General features: G+C 50.9%; 7 protein-coding genes across 7 annotated transcripts; 4 read left to right on the forward strand and 3 right to left on the reverse strand.

The window, feature by feature from the left end:
- Positions 1-898: 898 nt before the first annotated feature.
- Positions 899-2,051, reverse strand: EDD37DRAFT_648311 (aquaglyceroporin like protein; the record flags this gene model as incomplete). Its single annotated transcript, XM_062817993.1, has 3 exons — positions 899-1,084; positions 1,138-1,678; positions 1,729-2,051. The coding sequence occupies 3 exons, from the start codon at positions 2,049-2,051 to the stop codon at positions 899-901; spliced, it is 1,050 nt and encodes a 349-aa protein (XP_062671742.1).
- A 1,632-nt stretch (positions 2,052-3,683) lies between these two features.
- Positions 3,684-5,584, forward strand: EDD37DRAFT_319353 (glycerol kinase). Its single transcript, XM_062811427.1, has one exon. It carries the CDS (start codon positions 3,862-3,864, stop codon positions 5,398-5,400), a length of 1,539 nt encoding a protein of 512 aa, XP_062671743.1. The 5' UTR covers positions 3,684-3,861; the 3' UTR covers positions 5,401-5,584.
- A 49-nt stretch (positions 5,585-5,633) lies between these two features.
- EDD37DRAFT_625728 (uncharacterized protein) lies at positions 5,634-6,558 on the reverse strand. Its single transcript, XM_062816262.1, has one exon. The coding sequence runs from the start codon at positions 6,349-6,351 to the stop codon at positions 5,770-5,772; it is 582 nt and encodes a 193-aa protein (XP_062671744.1). The 5' UTR covers positions 6,352-6,558; the 3' UTR covers positions 5,634-5,769.
- Positions 6,559-7,261: 703 nt separating this feature from the next.
- Positions 7,262-9,484, forward strand: EDD37DRAFT_320052 (uncharacterized protein). The gene is made up of 3 exons (XM_062811430.1): positions 7,262-7,880; positions 7,991-8,523; positions 8,578-9,484. The coding sequence occupies exons 1-3, from the start codon at positions 7,602-7,604 to the stop codon at positions 9,311-9,313; spliced, it is 1,548 nt and encodes a 515-aa protein (XP_062671745.1). The 5' UTR covers positions 7,262-7,601; the 3' UTR covers positions 9,314-9,484.
- A 170-nt stretch (positions 9,485-9,654) lies between these two features.
- EDD37DRAFT_648315 (uncharacterized protein) lies at positions 9,655-10,393 on the forward strand (the record flags this gene model as incomplete). The annotated part of the gene is made up of 2 exons (XM_062817994.1): positions 9,655-10,323; positions 10,385-10,393. The coding sequence occupies 2 exons, from the start codon at positions 9,655-9,657 to the stop codon at positions 10,391-10,393; spliced, it is 678 nt and encodes a 225-aa protein (XP_062671746.1).
- Positions 10,394-10,512: 119 nt separating this feature from the next.
- On the reverse strand, positions 10,513-11,338 carry EDD37DRAFT_625731 (flavin reductase domain protein fmN-binding protein). Its single transcript, XM_062816263.1, has one exon. The coding sequence runs from the start codon at positions 11,136-11,138 to the stop codon at positions 10,581-10,583; it is 558 nt and encodes a 185-aa protein (XP_062671747.1). The 5' UTR covers positions 11,139-11,338; the 3' UTR covers positions 10,513-10,580.
- A 450-nt stretch (positions 11,339-11,788) lies between these two features.
- Positions 11,789-12,718, forward strand: EDD37DRAFT_648317 (uncharacterized protein; the record flags this gene model as incomplete). Its single annotated transcript, XM_062817995.1, has 1 exon — positions 11,789-12,718. The coding sequence occupies one exon, from the start codon at positions 11,789-11,791 to the stop codon at positions 12,716-12,718; it is 930 nt and encodes a 309-aa protein (XP_062671748.1).
- Positions 12,719-12,956: the final 238 nt, after the last annotated feature.

Consider the following 12,956-nt stretch of genomic DNA (forward strand, 5'->3'; position numbering starts at 1 on the left):
ATATGATGATGGCCTTCATGGAGTCCTCGTCCAGGAGCCATGGCACTGTCATCGACAAAACTTGAAAGAGAAGGGCGAGGAAAGACAAAGACGTTCACGTCACGGCCCAATATGTTTACTATTGATCATGGTTGTGACGGAAGAACTATCGACGATGTCTATATGATATCGTTGCAAGCGAAGGCGCCCGTTTTCTGTGACTGCCTCAAAGTCGCTGGAATTGGTAGACCGTCTCGACTGAGCCGACTGCGCCGCCATCTATAGCGCCTTGACGTCGAACATCTGCTTGTTAGGATAGAACTAATATGGAACGGCTGGAAATTATGTGCAAGAGAGCCATATACAAACGCGGTAGTATACTTGGCCCTTATCTCCTCCCATGCCTAAGATAGGGGCTACGTCTGGCAGATGATTAAACACGAACAGGTTACAAGGTCGGCTACGATGCGCTACCCGTATATGATATGCCTTCCGTCCTTACCCAATCGATCGAATCACATTCCAGCCGTGCAAGAATCTTTGCACTCATATTGTGCTATTGTCGAACTAGACCGAAACCACCGGAGATCCCTAGATACCTGGCTTCGCAGGCATGAAGAGATGGAAGATTGCAGAAGAGACAAAAAGGGTAAGGAAGAGCTAAGAAGCATATTGACAAGAGATTCATCATCATTTGTGCGACAATGTCTAGGATCATGTACTCGTCTGAGTCATATCAACGCCTATGCTGAAAACGACGTATGTACAAAGCAGCCTCCATTGAGCGATGCCACGCTCACCCAAATCAATAACCCCTTTTCGATGCTCACGCACTTTGTTTGCGTACTTTCCACTTCAACGACGCCGACTGCGCCATTCGTTCGCGTTGTTAGCGAACACTGTCATGTTATATCACCATTTAAACCTGGCTCTCATGCTCAAGATCATCAAGGTTGTAGGTGTTCGACCAGACTGATCGTTTTGGCTGAGTGAATCGCTTCAGCCCCATCCAAGGGGTGTTGATTGGCGACTCTCCAGTGAACAGGAAAGTGTCATACATCCAGCCTCCGAAAAGGCAGCCGCAGAATGGTGAAACCATGGGGACCTTTCGAAAATGTTAGCGATCGAGTTTTCGAGGCTTATTGTTGAAAGACTTACCCAGAAATAATAGCCACCATAGCTCCAGACTTCGTGGCCATAGCCGATCATGTACGAAACCAGGCGGGGACCGAAGTCACGAGCAAGGTTGATAGCATATCCGGTTTCCCAGCCGAAGCAAGCACCAATACCGAAAATGATGAAGAAAAGACAGAGAGGAGTCAAAGGGCCAGCTCCAATGTTTCCGTCATCTTTGATAGCGTAGATCAAGAACATCAAGAGTGTGCTGGCAATGAATTCGGAGAAGAATTGACCGGTCTTGGTCATAAAGTCTGCAGGGTATGTGCAGAAAATGCCTGCTGTGGAAGTGGTTCCACCAACGGTTCGAATGTTGGCGCCGCCCTCGTAAACATCAATGGCGGATTTGTAGTTGGCGTAAACAACAGCAGATGCAGTCATGGCACCAAGAACCTGGGCGAGCATGTACGTGGGGAATTTTCTCCAGGGAAACTTGCGGAAAACGCAGTTGGCGAAAGTGACAGCCGGGTTCAAATGAGCACCGGAGATACCGCTAGAGTAGACACCAAGCATGACACCGAGACTTTTGAGAATTAGCGATGCTCAAAGTTCGAAAGGAAATGGAAAACGTACCCCCAGCCCCAAGAAATTGATTGATAGTCACCCTTGGTGTTATCACTGAGCACGACTTGTGCCACGACACCGTCACCAAAAAGGATCAGGATGAAAACTCCGAAGAACTCGGAAAAGGGTTCTCTCATATAATGGCGGATACGACTCCATGCGAGGTCTGGTTGTTGTTGCACAGCCTCAGCTTGAGGGATCTTATGATCGATAACTGGACCATGCTCAGAGTATGGGAGGACGCCTGGCACTGTTGAGTTGCGTCGGCTGGGGGCTTGAGAGCGAGGGGCTTCGTGGTGATGAGGACGCTCCTCGTGTGTGGTCTTAGCCATAGCGACTGAAATTTTCTCAACTGAAGCGGAAGAGGATGAAAGGGACATGAGCTTAAGCGAGGAGATGGCTCGGGGAAGGAAGCTTGCCACTTGATGTTGTGGAGGTGGGATGAGGATGACAATGAAAGCCCATGGGGGAATGGACCAGAGTTATATAGATGGAGAGGGAGCTCAGACGACTCCAGGACTCCATAACACTCCATACCACTCCATTTACCACCATACGCTCGGGTTGTGTGACCGATACGTGGTGCATAGCTGTGCCACACCGCATGGAGGAAAGGAACCGTCGGCTGGGACGGCTTGCATAGAGTCTAGAACAAGAATAAACAAGAATTATTGGTGGATCTGAGGAAAAAGCCACTCTCCCTGGAATCTCTGCCAGGATGGTCATGTGCCAGCGAATGAAAGCACGTCAAACGCACCGGCCGGTCTTGCCTATTACCTGTTTTGCTTCTCGTGCCGACTCGCTTAAGGTTCGGGGCCCCATACCGACGTGCGTTAAGGCCACACTCCAGTCCGGGTATCTCGGGGTGTGTCTGTTCTAAGTGTTCTTCCTGCACAAAACCCTGAGATGTCGAAACGACATCTGGAGTGCAGGAAAGAAATGGGATGAGAAGCTGGAGAATGGGGAATTGTGACAGCGCGGCCTCACCGCTGAAGACTGAGTTTTACTGACACACTTTTTTGGGATGCATCTCCTGATGTGCGGCACAGACTCGTGTAATATTGCTCACCGTTGGAAACGTAAGCCGGTGGGAACCTCGTCGGCATGAGCTGAATGAAGAAAGGGCACGTGAAGTTTTTCGAGCCAAAAGTGGGCGCGTCATGACAGCAGAATTTCATCACATCAATCTCGATTGTCCTTGCACTGGATCTGCTGTTTACTGCGCTCTGACCAAGAGAATTGAGCCCTATCAGTATATGTCATCTCAGAATCATACACCTTACCACAGTCAGCCTTATTGTTGTTACCCTATACACAAGATTCTTCTATTCAACGAACCTCACATCGCCAGCCAGATCGATGCCCTCAGAAGTACACTTTTCGTCAGACAAAGTCATTCATCACCGGCCGAGTAAACTTGCCGAGTCGATAATCTAATCGCGGAACCGAGCGGAAATAGTGATTCTCCGCCTTTCTTGGCAAAAACAATAAATTAAAAGCTTGTTGCTTCTCTCCTCGGGGTCGCAAACCCCGAGTTCTCCTCCATTTCTCCCACTATCTCCCATACTCTCCACACTCATGTCATGCAGGTCAAGCTGGTAATGGGTTTAGTCCGTTTTCAGAAGATCATGTGCCTCCTCCTCGGTATCGCTTCAACTCTTTTCCCCGCGCCATGTGTCTGTACCCCTGACTCGTTTTGCCACCCAGGTATCTTACACGCGACTAACCCTGCTTCTTCTCCGTTCCCGTCGTCCGGATGGACCCTCAATAGTCTGGATTGTAGGTAGCTCCCTCTGGAGTTCGGGGCATTGTCACTCCCCAGGTCGGGAAACCATGGACACTGGACACCGAGCAGCAGAATACCACCCACGTTACGCACCTCTGGTACGGAGTACCGAGGAGACGAGCCTCGACCCGCTTCCAACACCCACACGAAGTTCCAGGTACAAGGTCATACGACCATGTGCTTCGCTTATCCTGACTCCAGAACACATGTCAGGAAAAAGTCCCCCACGGTGTTTATAAACAACGTATTTCCCCTCCCCATGGATCCTCCAGAACCCCATCAGTGCCTCCAGACTCTCCTTTCTCTCCAGATATCCTTTGTCAATCTCTCTTTCACAGTTGTAGCAGATCTTCAAGATGGGCAGCGTTCCAGAAGTCTTCATTGGGTCCATTGACCAGGGCACCACCAGCTCGCGATTCTTGATCTTCAACAAGTCAGGCGAACCTGTTGCCTCGCATCAGCTTGAATTCAAGCAGATCTACCCTCAACCAGGATGGCACGAGCACGATCCTGAGGAGATCGTCTCCTCAGTCGAGAAATGCATTGACGGAGCGGTCAAGCAATTCGAGACTCAAGGCCACAACATCAACACTATCAAGGCAGTCGGTATCACGAACCAACGTGAAACCACCGTCGTTTGGAACAAAGAGACTGGAGAGGCTCTGTACAATGCGATTGTCTGGACCGACACCCGTCACCAGGGTCTTGTCCGCAAACTCAAGCAACGCCTTGGAGCCGACAAGCTCACCGACATCTGCGGTCTGCCTCTCTCAACCTACCCCTCAGTCGGCAAGCTTCTGTGGTTGATCGAGAACGTCGACAAGGTCAAGGACGCATACGAAAAGGGTCTCTTGGCATTCGGCACGGTCGACACATGGTTGGTCTACAAGCTGAACGGCGGCACCAAGCGAAATGTCTTCGTCTCCGACCCTTCCAACGCCTCTCGAACCATGTTCATGAACATCTCGACCCTCAAGTACGACGAGTCGTTGATCGACTTCTTCAGAATCGACCGCACGAAAATCGCCTTCCCCAAGATCGTCCACTCATCCGATGCCTCCGCCTATGGCTCTCTCGCCTCCACTGTCCTCAAAGGTGTCCCGATCACCGGGTGCTTGGGCGATCAATCCGCCGCGCTGGTCGGCCAGAAGGGCTTCACTCCAGGTCTGGGCAAGAACACCTACGGCACAGGTAGTTTCATCCTGTACAACGTCGGCGAGAAACCCGTCATTTCCACTCACGGCCTATTGACCACCGTCGCCTTCGATTTCGGCGGCAACAGCAAGCCCATGTACGCATTGGAAGGCAGTATCGCGGTCGCCGGATCCAGCGTCAAGTTCTTGGTCGAGAACTTTGGCTTCATCGAGTCATCAAGCAAGATCTCTCAGCTCGCAGAGACGGTCGAGGACAACGGCGGTGTCACCTTCGTGACTGCTTTCAGCGGCTTGTTCGCCCCATACTGGATCGATGACGCGCGCGGCACTATCTTCGGTGTCACCGCGTACACTCAGCGTGGACATATTGCCCGTGCGACCCTCGAGGCTACTTGCTTCCAGACCAAGGCTATCCTTGTCGCTATGGAGAAGGACAGCGGCCACAAGTTGACCGAACTAGCTGTTGACGGTGGCATGTGTAACTCCGACCTCACTATGCAGACGCAGTCCGATCTCATCAGCATTCCAGTCAAGAGACCTGCTATGCGTGAGACGACGGCGCTGGGCGCTGCCATTGCTGCTGGTCTGGCCGTTGGCGTGTGGGAGAGCATTGACGAGCTCAAGGTGGTGAACACTGAGGGCGTTACCACATTCAAGCCTGCTATCACGAAGGAGGAGAGCGCTACACGGTTCGCCCGCTGGGAGAAGGCTGTGGAGATGAGCAAGGGCTGGGCTCAGTGAGCAATGACTCGATGCTTGGGATACTTTGTTTAGCGTTTGGCGTTCATCGAGGGGCTCTTAAAACATGATGGTGCTGTTTACTAGGCTGGATAGCAGGGTGACTCCTCCAATTTGACTCCTATCAAAGTTTATGTCTTCTCCTTGCTAAGTAAGAGTTTCTAAATGCTCGTATAGCTTTCTGGAGCAAGGGCTTGTAGCAAGAGATGGTGTTAAGTTTGTAGTCTCAGACAGCATGATGGATGAATATGTGCAATTGTTAGAGACTAAACTGGCTAATCGCTAATGGTCAAAGTAAAATCAGACAACCGCGCTTTTGAAAAGAAAGAATGCTATGCTAGTATGACCGCTCAAATGCTCAATCACAACGTCTTAGTTGCTGCGCGTCTCGGACTCAGCGATTTGGTCCATGCCAATCGGGCCCTTGCAGTCGATTCCGAGGGGGAATTCGCCCGCACCATTCCACCAGATCTGATAGGAGTTCAAAGCCTTGAGCTCAGGGTTCTGGCAGGCCCAGAACTTGTTATCGCCATTGTACAACATTGGGCCACCACCGCTGAAGTAGAATCCCGTGCTGACAGCATCGGCGGGCATCTCGCCACCCGTATGCGGGACAGTGAATTGCAGAGGTGCAGTCTTGGTTGGCTCGATGTAGGCGTACTGAGAGCCTGTGGGGGCGGCGTGGATGGACAGGAAGCTCAGGCCACCGGTGGTGTCCCCGGCAACTTTGGCGCCGGTAAGAACAAGCGGCTCCGAGTATTGCTGGTACTTGATCTCGCCGAAGTAGGCTGAGTTGTTGGCGTAGGAGAACTTGAAGGTTTGGACTTCGCTGATGTCGAAAATGCCCTCGAGGCCAACGCTCAGGCCGAAGTTGGCATCAGCAGCCTGGCGTTTGGCGTGCGGTGCAGCGGTTGCAAGGCCGAGAAGGGCGAGGGAGGCGACGGGGACGAGCATGGTGGAATATCAATGAGTTGATGGGAGGTTGTATTAAGATGTTGGTGTAGATCTTCGAGTAGTAAACTGTTGCTTAGTTGTGATGGTGCTGGTATGGGAATTGGTGATGGTGTTGGAGTTGGTGTTGCTGTTGGTGTTGTTGATGATGATGATGATGATTAGAAAACTTACCACTCTGCGCAGACATTCCTACCTTTTTATGTCTTTGAAAATTGAGTCAAAAGCTATCATTGGCATCAAAAGACGTCGATGTGAGGTAAACCTCTCATGATGGACTGTAGTATTGCACCGCCGCAGTAGCATTGATGCGAAGGTGGTGAAAATTGTAAAGCTATATTGAGGAGATTTGTCTCAGGGACGGGGAAAATGGTAGTATTGGTTCGCTAAAGCTGAAAGAGGCAGATTCTGGAGAAGCTCGGACCGGCTGTGAGTTCCTAATTTGGTCTCTACCAAAGTACGCGAGAATTTCGTCAAGTGGCTCGGATCAAATTCTCTCCGGTGATTCTGCCAACCACTTTACTCGACCACCAAACTGTGGTACCGACTGTTTCACCATCTCCTCCTACTGAAAAGCCACTGACCGAGCACCTGCCAAGTTAGGGCATTCACAATATTCACACATGATTGAATGATTACACAATGAGGTTCGAGAAGGAAAGAGCCAGAGGCCTCATTCGCCTGTCTTCATCACCGGTCGACCTGCAAGCGAGCTACAATGCTCTTGCACAGTATTGGCTGCCTGTGCTTAGTCACTCAACGGTCGTGGCTGACCAGGCCATGGATCGCATTGGCATCCCCCAGGCCTTTGCTGTTTTCAGAAGTCGAGGGCTAAGCTCCTATTGGCTTGGTCGATTGAAGAAAGGCTGGACGAACCGCGTGTTTGTAAACGAAGGCTGTTGCAGACATTGCAGACATAGCCTTTCATCACACCTGGAGAGGACTTCCTCCTCTTCATCAGTCAAGAAATCACGGCACTTCAGATCCGGCGAATTACACAGCACATTGGCCGTCGGGCCCATAAGTCTGGCTGGCATACAGTGTAAGCGACGGCTGCGGGACTTTCTTGATACACTAGACTTGATCTCGAAAAAGCCCAACACGACCACGTGTTTTCGCATATCGTGCATCTCGTTATTTACAAAACCCCGCAGATATGTTTATTCAGACCTTACCTAAAGTCTATATGAGCCCCGACGCCATCCACAAGGCAAAGACCCATCTGTGCAGTGCTCCAATGACGACTACCTGAGATGACATGGCGTCCATCACGAACACTGACCCCAATGACCCCAGTCTGTCAGGGCATGACCACTTATGCTCCGTCCGGCGCCCAGTCGAGGCCTCAAGCACCAAGCCGACGCGCATCAGGGACAACGCGACTGTGGTCTTCGTGCCTCAGTTTGGACAAACCAAAAGAGAACAAGAACTTCAGCTTTCCTACGTCAAGTCTTATGCTGCTAGACTCGGCCATTCAAAGCGCAAAGCCCGAAAGTCGACACATGCACAAGAGCCAGCCACGGGCAATGAGGGTAAGCAATCTGGGATGCAAGAACTGACCAAAAGCCGTTACAACATGTTCTGGCCTCACCCAAAGACTCTTCTCTCGGAAAGTACAACTGACCCTTTCAACAATATTGAGTCCCGTAGACTATCGCCGCTGGCACTTCGAAGTTTGGAGCATACCTATCAGATTGTGTGGCCAGGAAACTTCCCCACAATCAGGGGTCCGGCACTGCGCTCCTTGATCCAGTTGTGGAGACGCACAACTGTACAATCGGACCTGGCTTTCCATACGCACGTTGCACAGGCGGCCAGCGTGTGCTACTTGCTGTCCACAGATCCTGAGACCAAGGACAATCTGATGAAAGTTCGAATCAATCATCAATATACCTCGACCAAGTTGGTCAGGGAAACCATTGCAGCTCTGTCCGGACCTGCATCAGATGATTTGATCGAAAGCATCCTGCGACTCGCAGCCAATGGCGTGAACATCATCGAAACGCCAATTGTAACTAAATATCCTGAGTCGCCTATGATGGAATGCATGCGCCACCCAAAGCTGTATGGCCGTTTTGAGCCCGCCATGCCGCATTTTTTCGTTCTGCGTCATCTCGTCGAGACAAGAGGTGGTCTGGACGCACTGGCTCCAGCCACCTCTCAGCCACTCCAAGTGTCCGTATACTCAGAAGTCAACTCTTGATGCACGCTGACTGATACACTCGACAGGTGCAGCCTTGCGATGGCGAGCGTACACGGTGTTCGTCCGCTCTTTGAACCCTTACGTACCTACCGATATATGTCGGACAATTTGCGATTCAACTTCGACCAGGAAGCAAAGCAGCTCCTGTTGGCCTTGGGCGAAGGTTGGCTTGAAATGCAGGAGAGTCAACCACTGGTCTACAGACTCGGGCGACGAGCCGCTTTGTTGACCGCAGCCCTTGAACAGACTATGCGTGCGGCACCAGGACACCTATCATACGCTGAAATCTGCGTGTCAGCATTCATGCTCCAGCATGACCTCTGCGTCACGAACCCTTCGTCAAGCTTTGGTGAGGCCGCCGCAGAGAGTGGAGATGAGGTTTCCGATATATGCAGACTGGGTTTGCATATATACTTCGAGGTAGTGCTATTTACGGCAGTCGGAGTGTATGCTGCAAAGCCCAGACTTGCGACTGAAATGCAGGTGGCGTTGACTCGAATTCAAAACAGGGAAGATACGAGTCAGTACTCCAAACTTATCCTGTGGGCTGTTTTCATGGGTGCTGTTGCGGCCGAAGACGATCCCAAGCTTCGAGATTGGTACTTGGTTCGGTTCGATCAGCTAGTCATCCAACAAGACCTGGGTTGGCTTGCATTGAAGCGGAAGTTGACTGGGTATCTTTGGTGGGATTTCACTTTCGAGAAACGGACCAGAGATATTTGGAGGGATGCATGCGACAAGACAATCGACGGAGGGCGCTGATCGAGCTTGCTTGAGACGCATGCCAACATGAAACTGCTCGACTTGAAGATACCAGTCATTTTGCGCTGCTGTTTGGGAAATAATCTCGCCGGAATGTAATCAGTCCCTAAAGGCAGGAGTCGACAACCATTTTACGAAAAGAGACCCATCAGAGCCGAGGCAAGGAATTTGAAAAGGCCCCCAACTTCAAGCAATCCCGGGACCCGGCCAAAAATGCGGGGGAGAGGAAGCACAGCCTTATCAACCTCTGACACCCTCTTTTTTCAGCAACAACACTTTTTCCTCGGCAAGTCAGCGGATATCTTATCGTTGACACTATCGAATCAGACAACAGTTCAACCATGTCAGTCGAGGCATTCACAGTCACTCGCTCTAAGCTCACCGGGCCCCGAAACAAAACAATCCTAATAACAGGCGGGAGTGCCGGCATCGGTCTACAAACAGCAACGCTGCTGCACGACCTGGGCAATAATGTCGTTGTTCTTGACCGCGCCCCAGCACCAAAATCTTTCTCGACTTCATCCAGATTCCTGTACCAACAATGTGATATCACCTCGTGGACGTCGCAGCGAGGTGCCTTTGAAGCCGCGGTCAAGAAGTTCGGCGGAATTGACGGCGTGTTCGTCAATGCTGGGATTGCAGAGTACAAGGACCAATTTTTCCGTGATGAGGTAGACTCTACGGGTTTACTTGCGGAGCCGGATCGGCGGACGCTGATGGTGGATATGAACGCCGCAAGTGATACGGTGAGGTTGGCGATTCATTATATGAGAAGGAATGGCAAGGAACGGGGGGGCAGTATCGTCATGACGGCCAGTTTGGCGGGGTATCTGGCCAGTGCGGGAGCGCCGCTATACTCTGCTGCGAAGCATGGCATCGTCGGCTTGATGAGAGCACTCAAGAATGACACGGCGACATTGGGCATTGCGATATCCGTCGTCGCGCCGGGCATTACATTGACGGACATCCTTTCGGGACGGAAAGAGGGCGAATCGCTTCAAGAGTGGGCGGTGAGGATGCGTGGTCTTGGTGTCCCAATCAATGATCCTGCTGAGATTGCGGATGCGGTAGTCTACCTGATGAGTTTGGAAATGGAGGCGAATGGAAAGGGGTTGCTCGTGCAGGCTGGACGGGTGGCGGATGTGGAAGGGGGGATTGCAAAGACGAGGAAAATATGGATGGGGGAGGAGATGTTGGGCTTATTCAGGGGTGGGAGGAATGCTCCTTTGTTTCCTAACAAGTTGTAGACTGGCTGGTTCGACGCTACTTATTCTTGATACTCTTTCCATTTGGTCATCCGGTCTTGCAGGTTTATGACCTTGCCGTCAACGGTAAACGTTCCATCGCCTCTATGATGGATCGTTTTATGATCCTTGAGGTGAGGCGTTACCCACGCTTTAACAGGTTCAAGGATGAACATGTTGTACTTGGAGACCATTTTTGTATCTGCGACCCGACACTCGATGTTGGCTTTACATTGCTCGATTAGAGGGGCTCCAACCTCCGAACCTGAAGCAGTAGACAAGCTGAACTTCTCGAACTTGTCTTCATCGGCACCCGAGCAGTTTCCAATGTCAACGACGGTCTTGGCCATCTCGACTGTCGGGATAGCGATGACACATTCTTTCGTGGTGCGCAAGGTCTTGAAGGTGTGATCCCATGGTCCTATAATTGCAGCAAGGAGAGGTGGTTGTTCGTGCTGGACGACCATGTGAAATCCTATGGTCATGACATTGTTGGTACCATCCTTCTCCTTCGTAGTCAAGAGGATGACTGGACCTGGTTCGAGTAGACGGTATACTTTGTCAATGGGATAGTCATCCATGATCGACTAACTCTCACATTCTGCTCATTTGACAGACAACCATAAACTTGATGAAGTTATGGTGCATTTGTGTAGTAAGCAGGGTGCGAATCGGAAGCCACCCGGGGAAAGAGCCTCGAGTACCAAGACATGACTAATCCAGGGTTTGATTGGCTAGGCGGACAGACTTCCTTTCTTTATTCTCTCCGAGCGATATCCGGCTCTGCTTTGTAATATTCTACTTTATGGTGCTGGCGTCATTAAAACCCTCTCGTTAAACGCGGCTCAAACACGCGAATGAAGAATGTCATCTTTATGGAGTGCATTTGGCCCAATAGGACTAAGTTCTACCAATTTCATATATCTAATTCAACGTCATTGTTTTCGTTTTTCATGAAGTGCTGACAATTCAGAATACACTGACCATAGAAGATATATATCAACGTTGTTGACATCTGGGGTTTAATCCTCAGCAGAAATTCAGTCTAACCATCAGTTGAAGAGATACCAGTCCCCCATAACCCCCATCTATGCAAGCCGCCACCACGCTGCGAACTATCAGAGCCTCTGCCCCGCTCTTAAAGACCGCCTCCCGCGCCGTCTCGCACCGATCTTCTCCATCTCCTTCCACGACACGGTTGTTCAGTACAGTCAACAGTCGTGCCGCCAATATGACTACTTCAAACTTCAGATACATCGACCGAGACTCATACGTCGATAGCGATGTGGCTTTTGTAAAGCCTTGGGGCAAAGTCGACGGCCCTGGTTACTCATTTAAACTGTCCGACCACGAACGAGCAGTTGAGGACATACGTGGGCAAGAATCCAAGTTCTCGACAGACACTTCTGGCTTCGCAGTATATGAATACCCTGCCCAGGAGAAAGCGTTCACGGACGAATCCAAAGTTCGAGAGGAATACTATGCCGAGGTCGAGGCGGTATTGCGCAAGAAGTTACCTGGAATTAAAAAGGTGGTCATCTTTGATCATACAATCAGAAGAAGGGAAAAGGCGTCGCCTCGCCAGCCAGTACAGCAGGTCCACGTCGATCAAACGCCCGGCGCTGCGGAGGTTCGAGTTCGGAGACATTTGCCTGCCGACGAGGCTGAAGAGCTGCTGAAAGGGCGCTATCAGATCATCAATGTGTGGCGACCCATTGCCAACCCAGCTTCAGACTATCCTCTGGCCGTGATCGACTGGAGGACGACAAAGCCTGCGGACTTCGTCAAGATCGATCTATTATATCCCAAGAGAGAAGCCACGAATGGCACAAATGGCACAAATGGCACCCACGATGATGACGATCGGGGCAAAGAAGTTGCTCCAGACCCGAACTCGGCCAGTTCGACGGTTGGATATGAAGTAAAGGGCGAGACCTATGCTGTTGCACCGAGCGACGATCACAAGTTTTACTATATGAAAGACATGACGCCAGAGGAAGTCATGTTCATCAAGTGTTTCGACTCTTTCAGCCAGGTGAACGGTGGTAAAAAGGGACTGGCAGATTGCACTCCTCACACTGCTTTTGTTGATCCACAAACACCAGCAGATGCACCGGGCAGACAGAGCATCGAGGTCAGATGCTTGGTGTTTTACGAATAAAGGTGTACCTTATGAGTATGGATTTGTAGTTTTAGCATACTAGCGATGGTTGGGCAGAGTTCCTGTCACAAAAATTCCGAAGCATTTGATTAACATTTGACATATAAAAGGAAACCTTGATAACGAGCAAACTGCATCTCGCATGAACAGGGGGTGTTTTAGCGGGCAGGGGGAATATGATTCCAGGCACCTCCCGCACGCCCGCACTCGATTGTAACGCGTTAACAAACCACATTTA

Source organism: Exophiala viscosa, assembly GCF_022695815.1.
Source record: "Exophiala viscosa unplaced genomic scaffold EDD37scaffold_3, whole genome shotgun sequence".
In the NCBI taxonomy this organism is placed as follows: Eukaryota; Fungi; Ascomycota; class Eurotiomycetes; order Chaetothyriales; family Herpotrichiellaceae; genus Exophiala; species Exophiala viscosa.

What these genes read in the sequence shown, in the direction of transcription:
- EDD37DRAFT_319353 (XM_062811427.1), top strand. Translation starts at nt 3,862, where the DNA reads ATGGGCAGCGTTCCAGAAGTCTTCATTGGGTCCATTGACCAGGGCACC.
- EDD37DRAFT_625728 (XM_062816262.1), bottom strand. Translation starts at nt 6,351, where the DNA reads ATGCTCGTCCCCGTCGCCTCCCTCGCCCTTCTCGGCCTTGCAACCGCT.
- EDD37DRAFT_320052 (XM_062811430.1), top strand. Translation starts at nt 7,602, where the DNA reads ATGACATGGCGTCCATCACGAACACTGACCCCAATGACCCCAGTCTGT. An exon ending in GCCAGCCACGGGCAATGAGG is followed by an intron (nt 7,881 to 7,990) that starts GTAAGCAATCTG and finishes AACAATATTGAG; the next exon opens with TCCCGTAGACTATCGCCGCT. An exon ending in ACCTCTCAGCCACTCCAAGT is followed by an intron (nt 8,524 to 8,577) that starts GTCCGTATACTC and finishes TACACTCGACAG; the next exon opens with GTGCAGCCTTGCGATGGCGA.
- EDD37DRAFT_625731 (XM_062816263.1), bottom strand. Translation starts at nt 11,138, where the DNA reads ATGGATGACTATCCCATTGACAAAGTATACCGTCTACTCGAACCAGGT.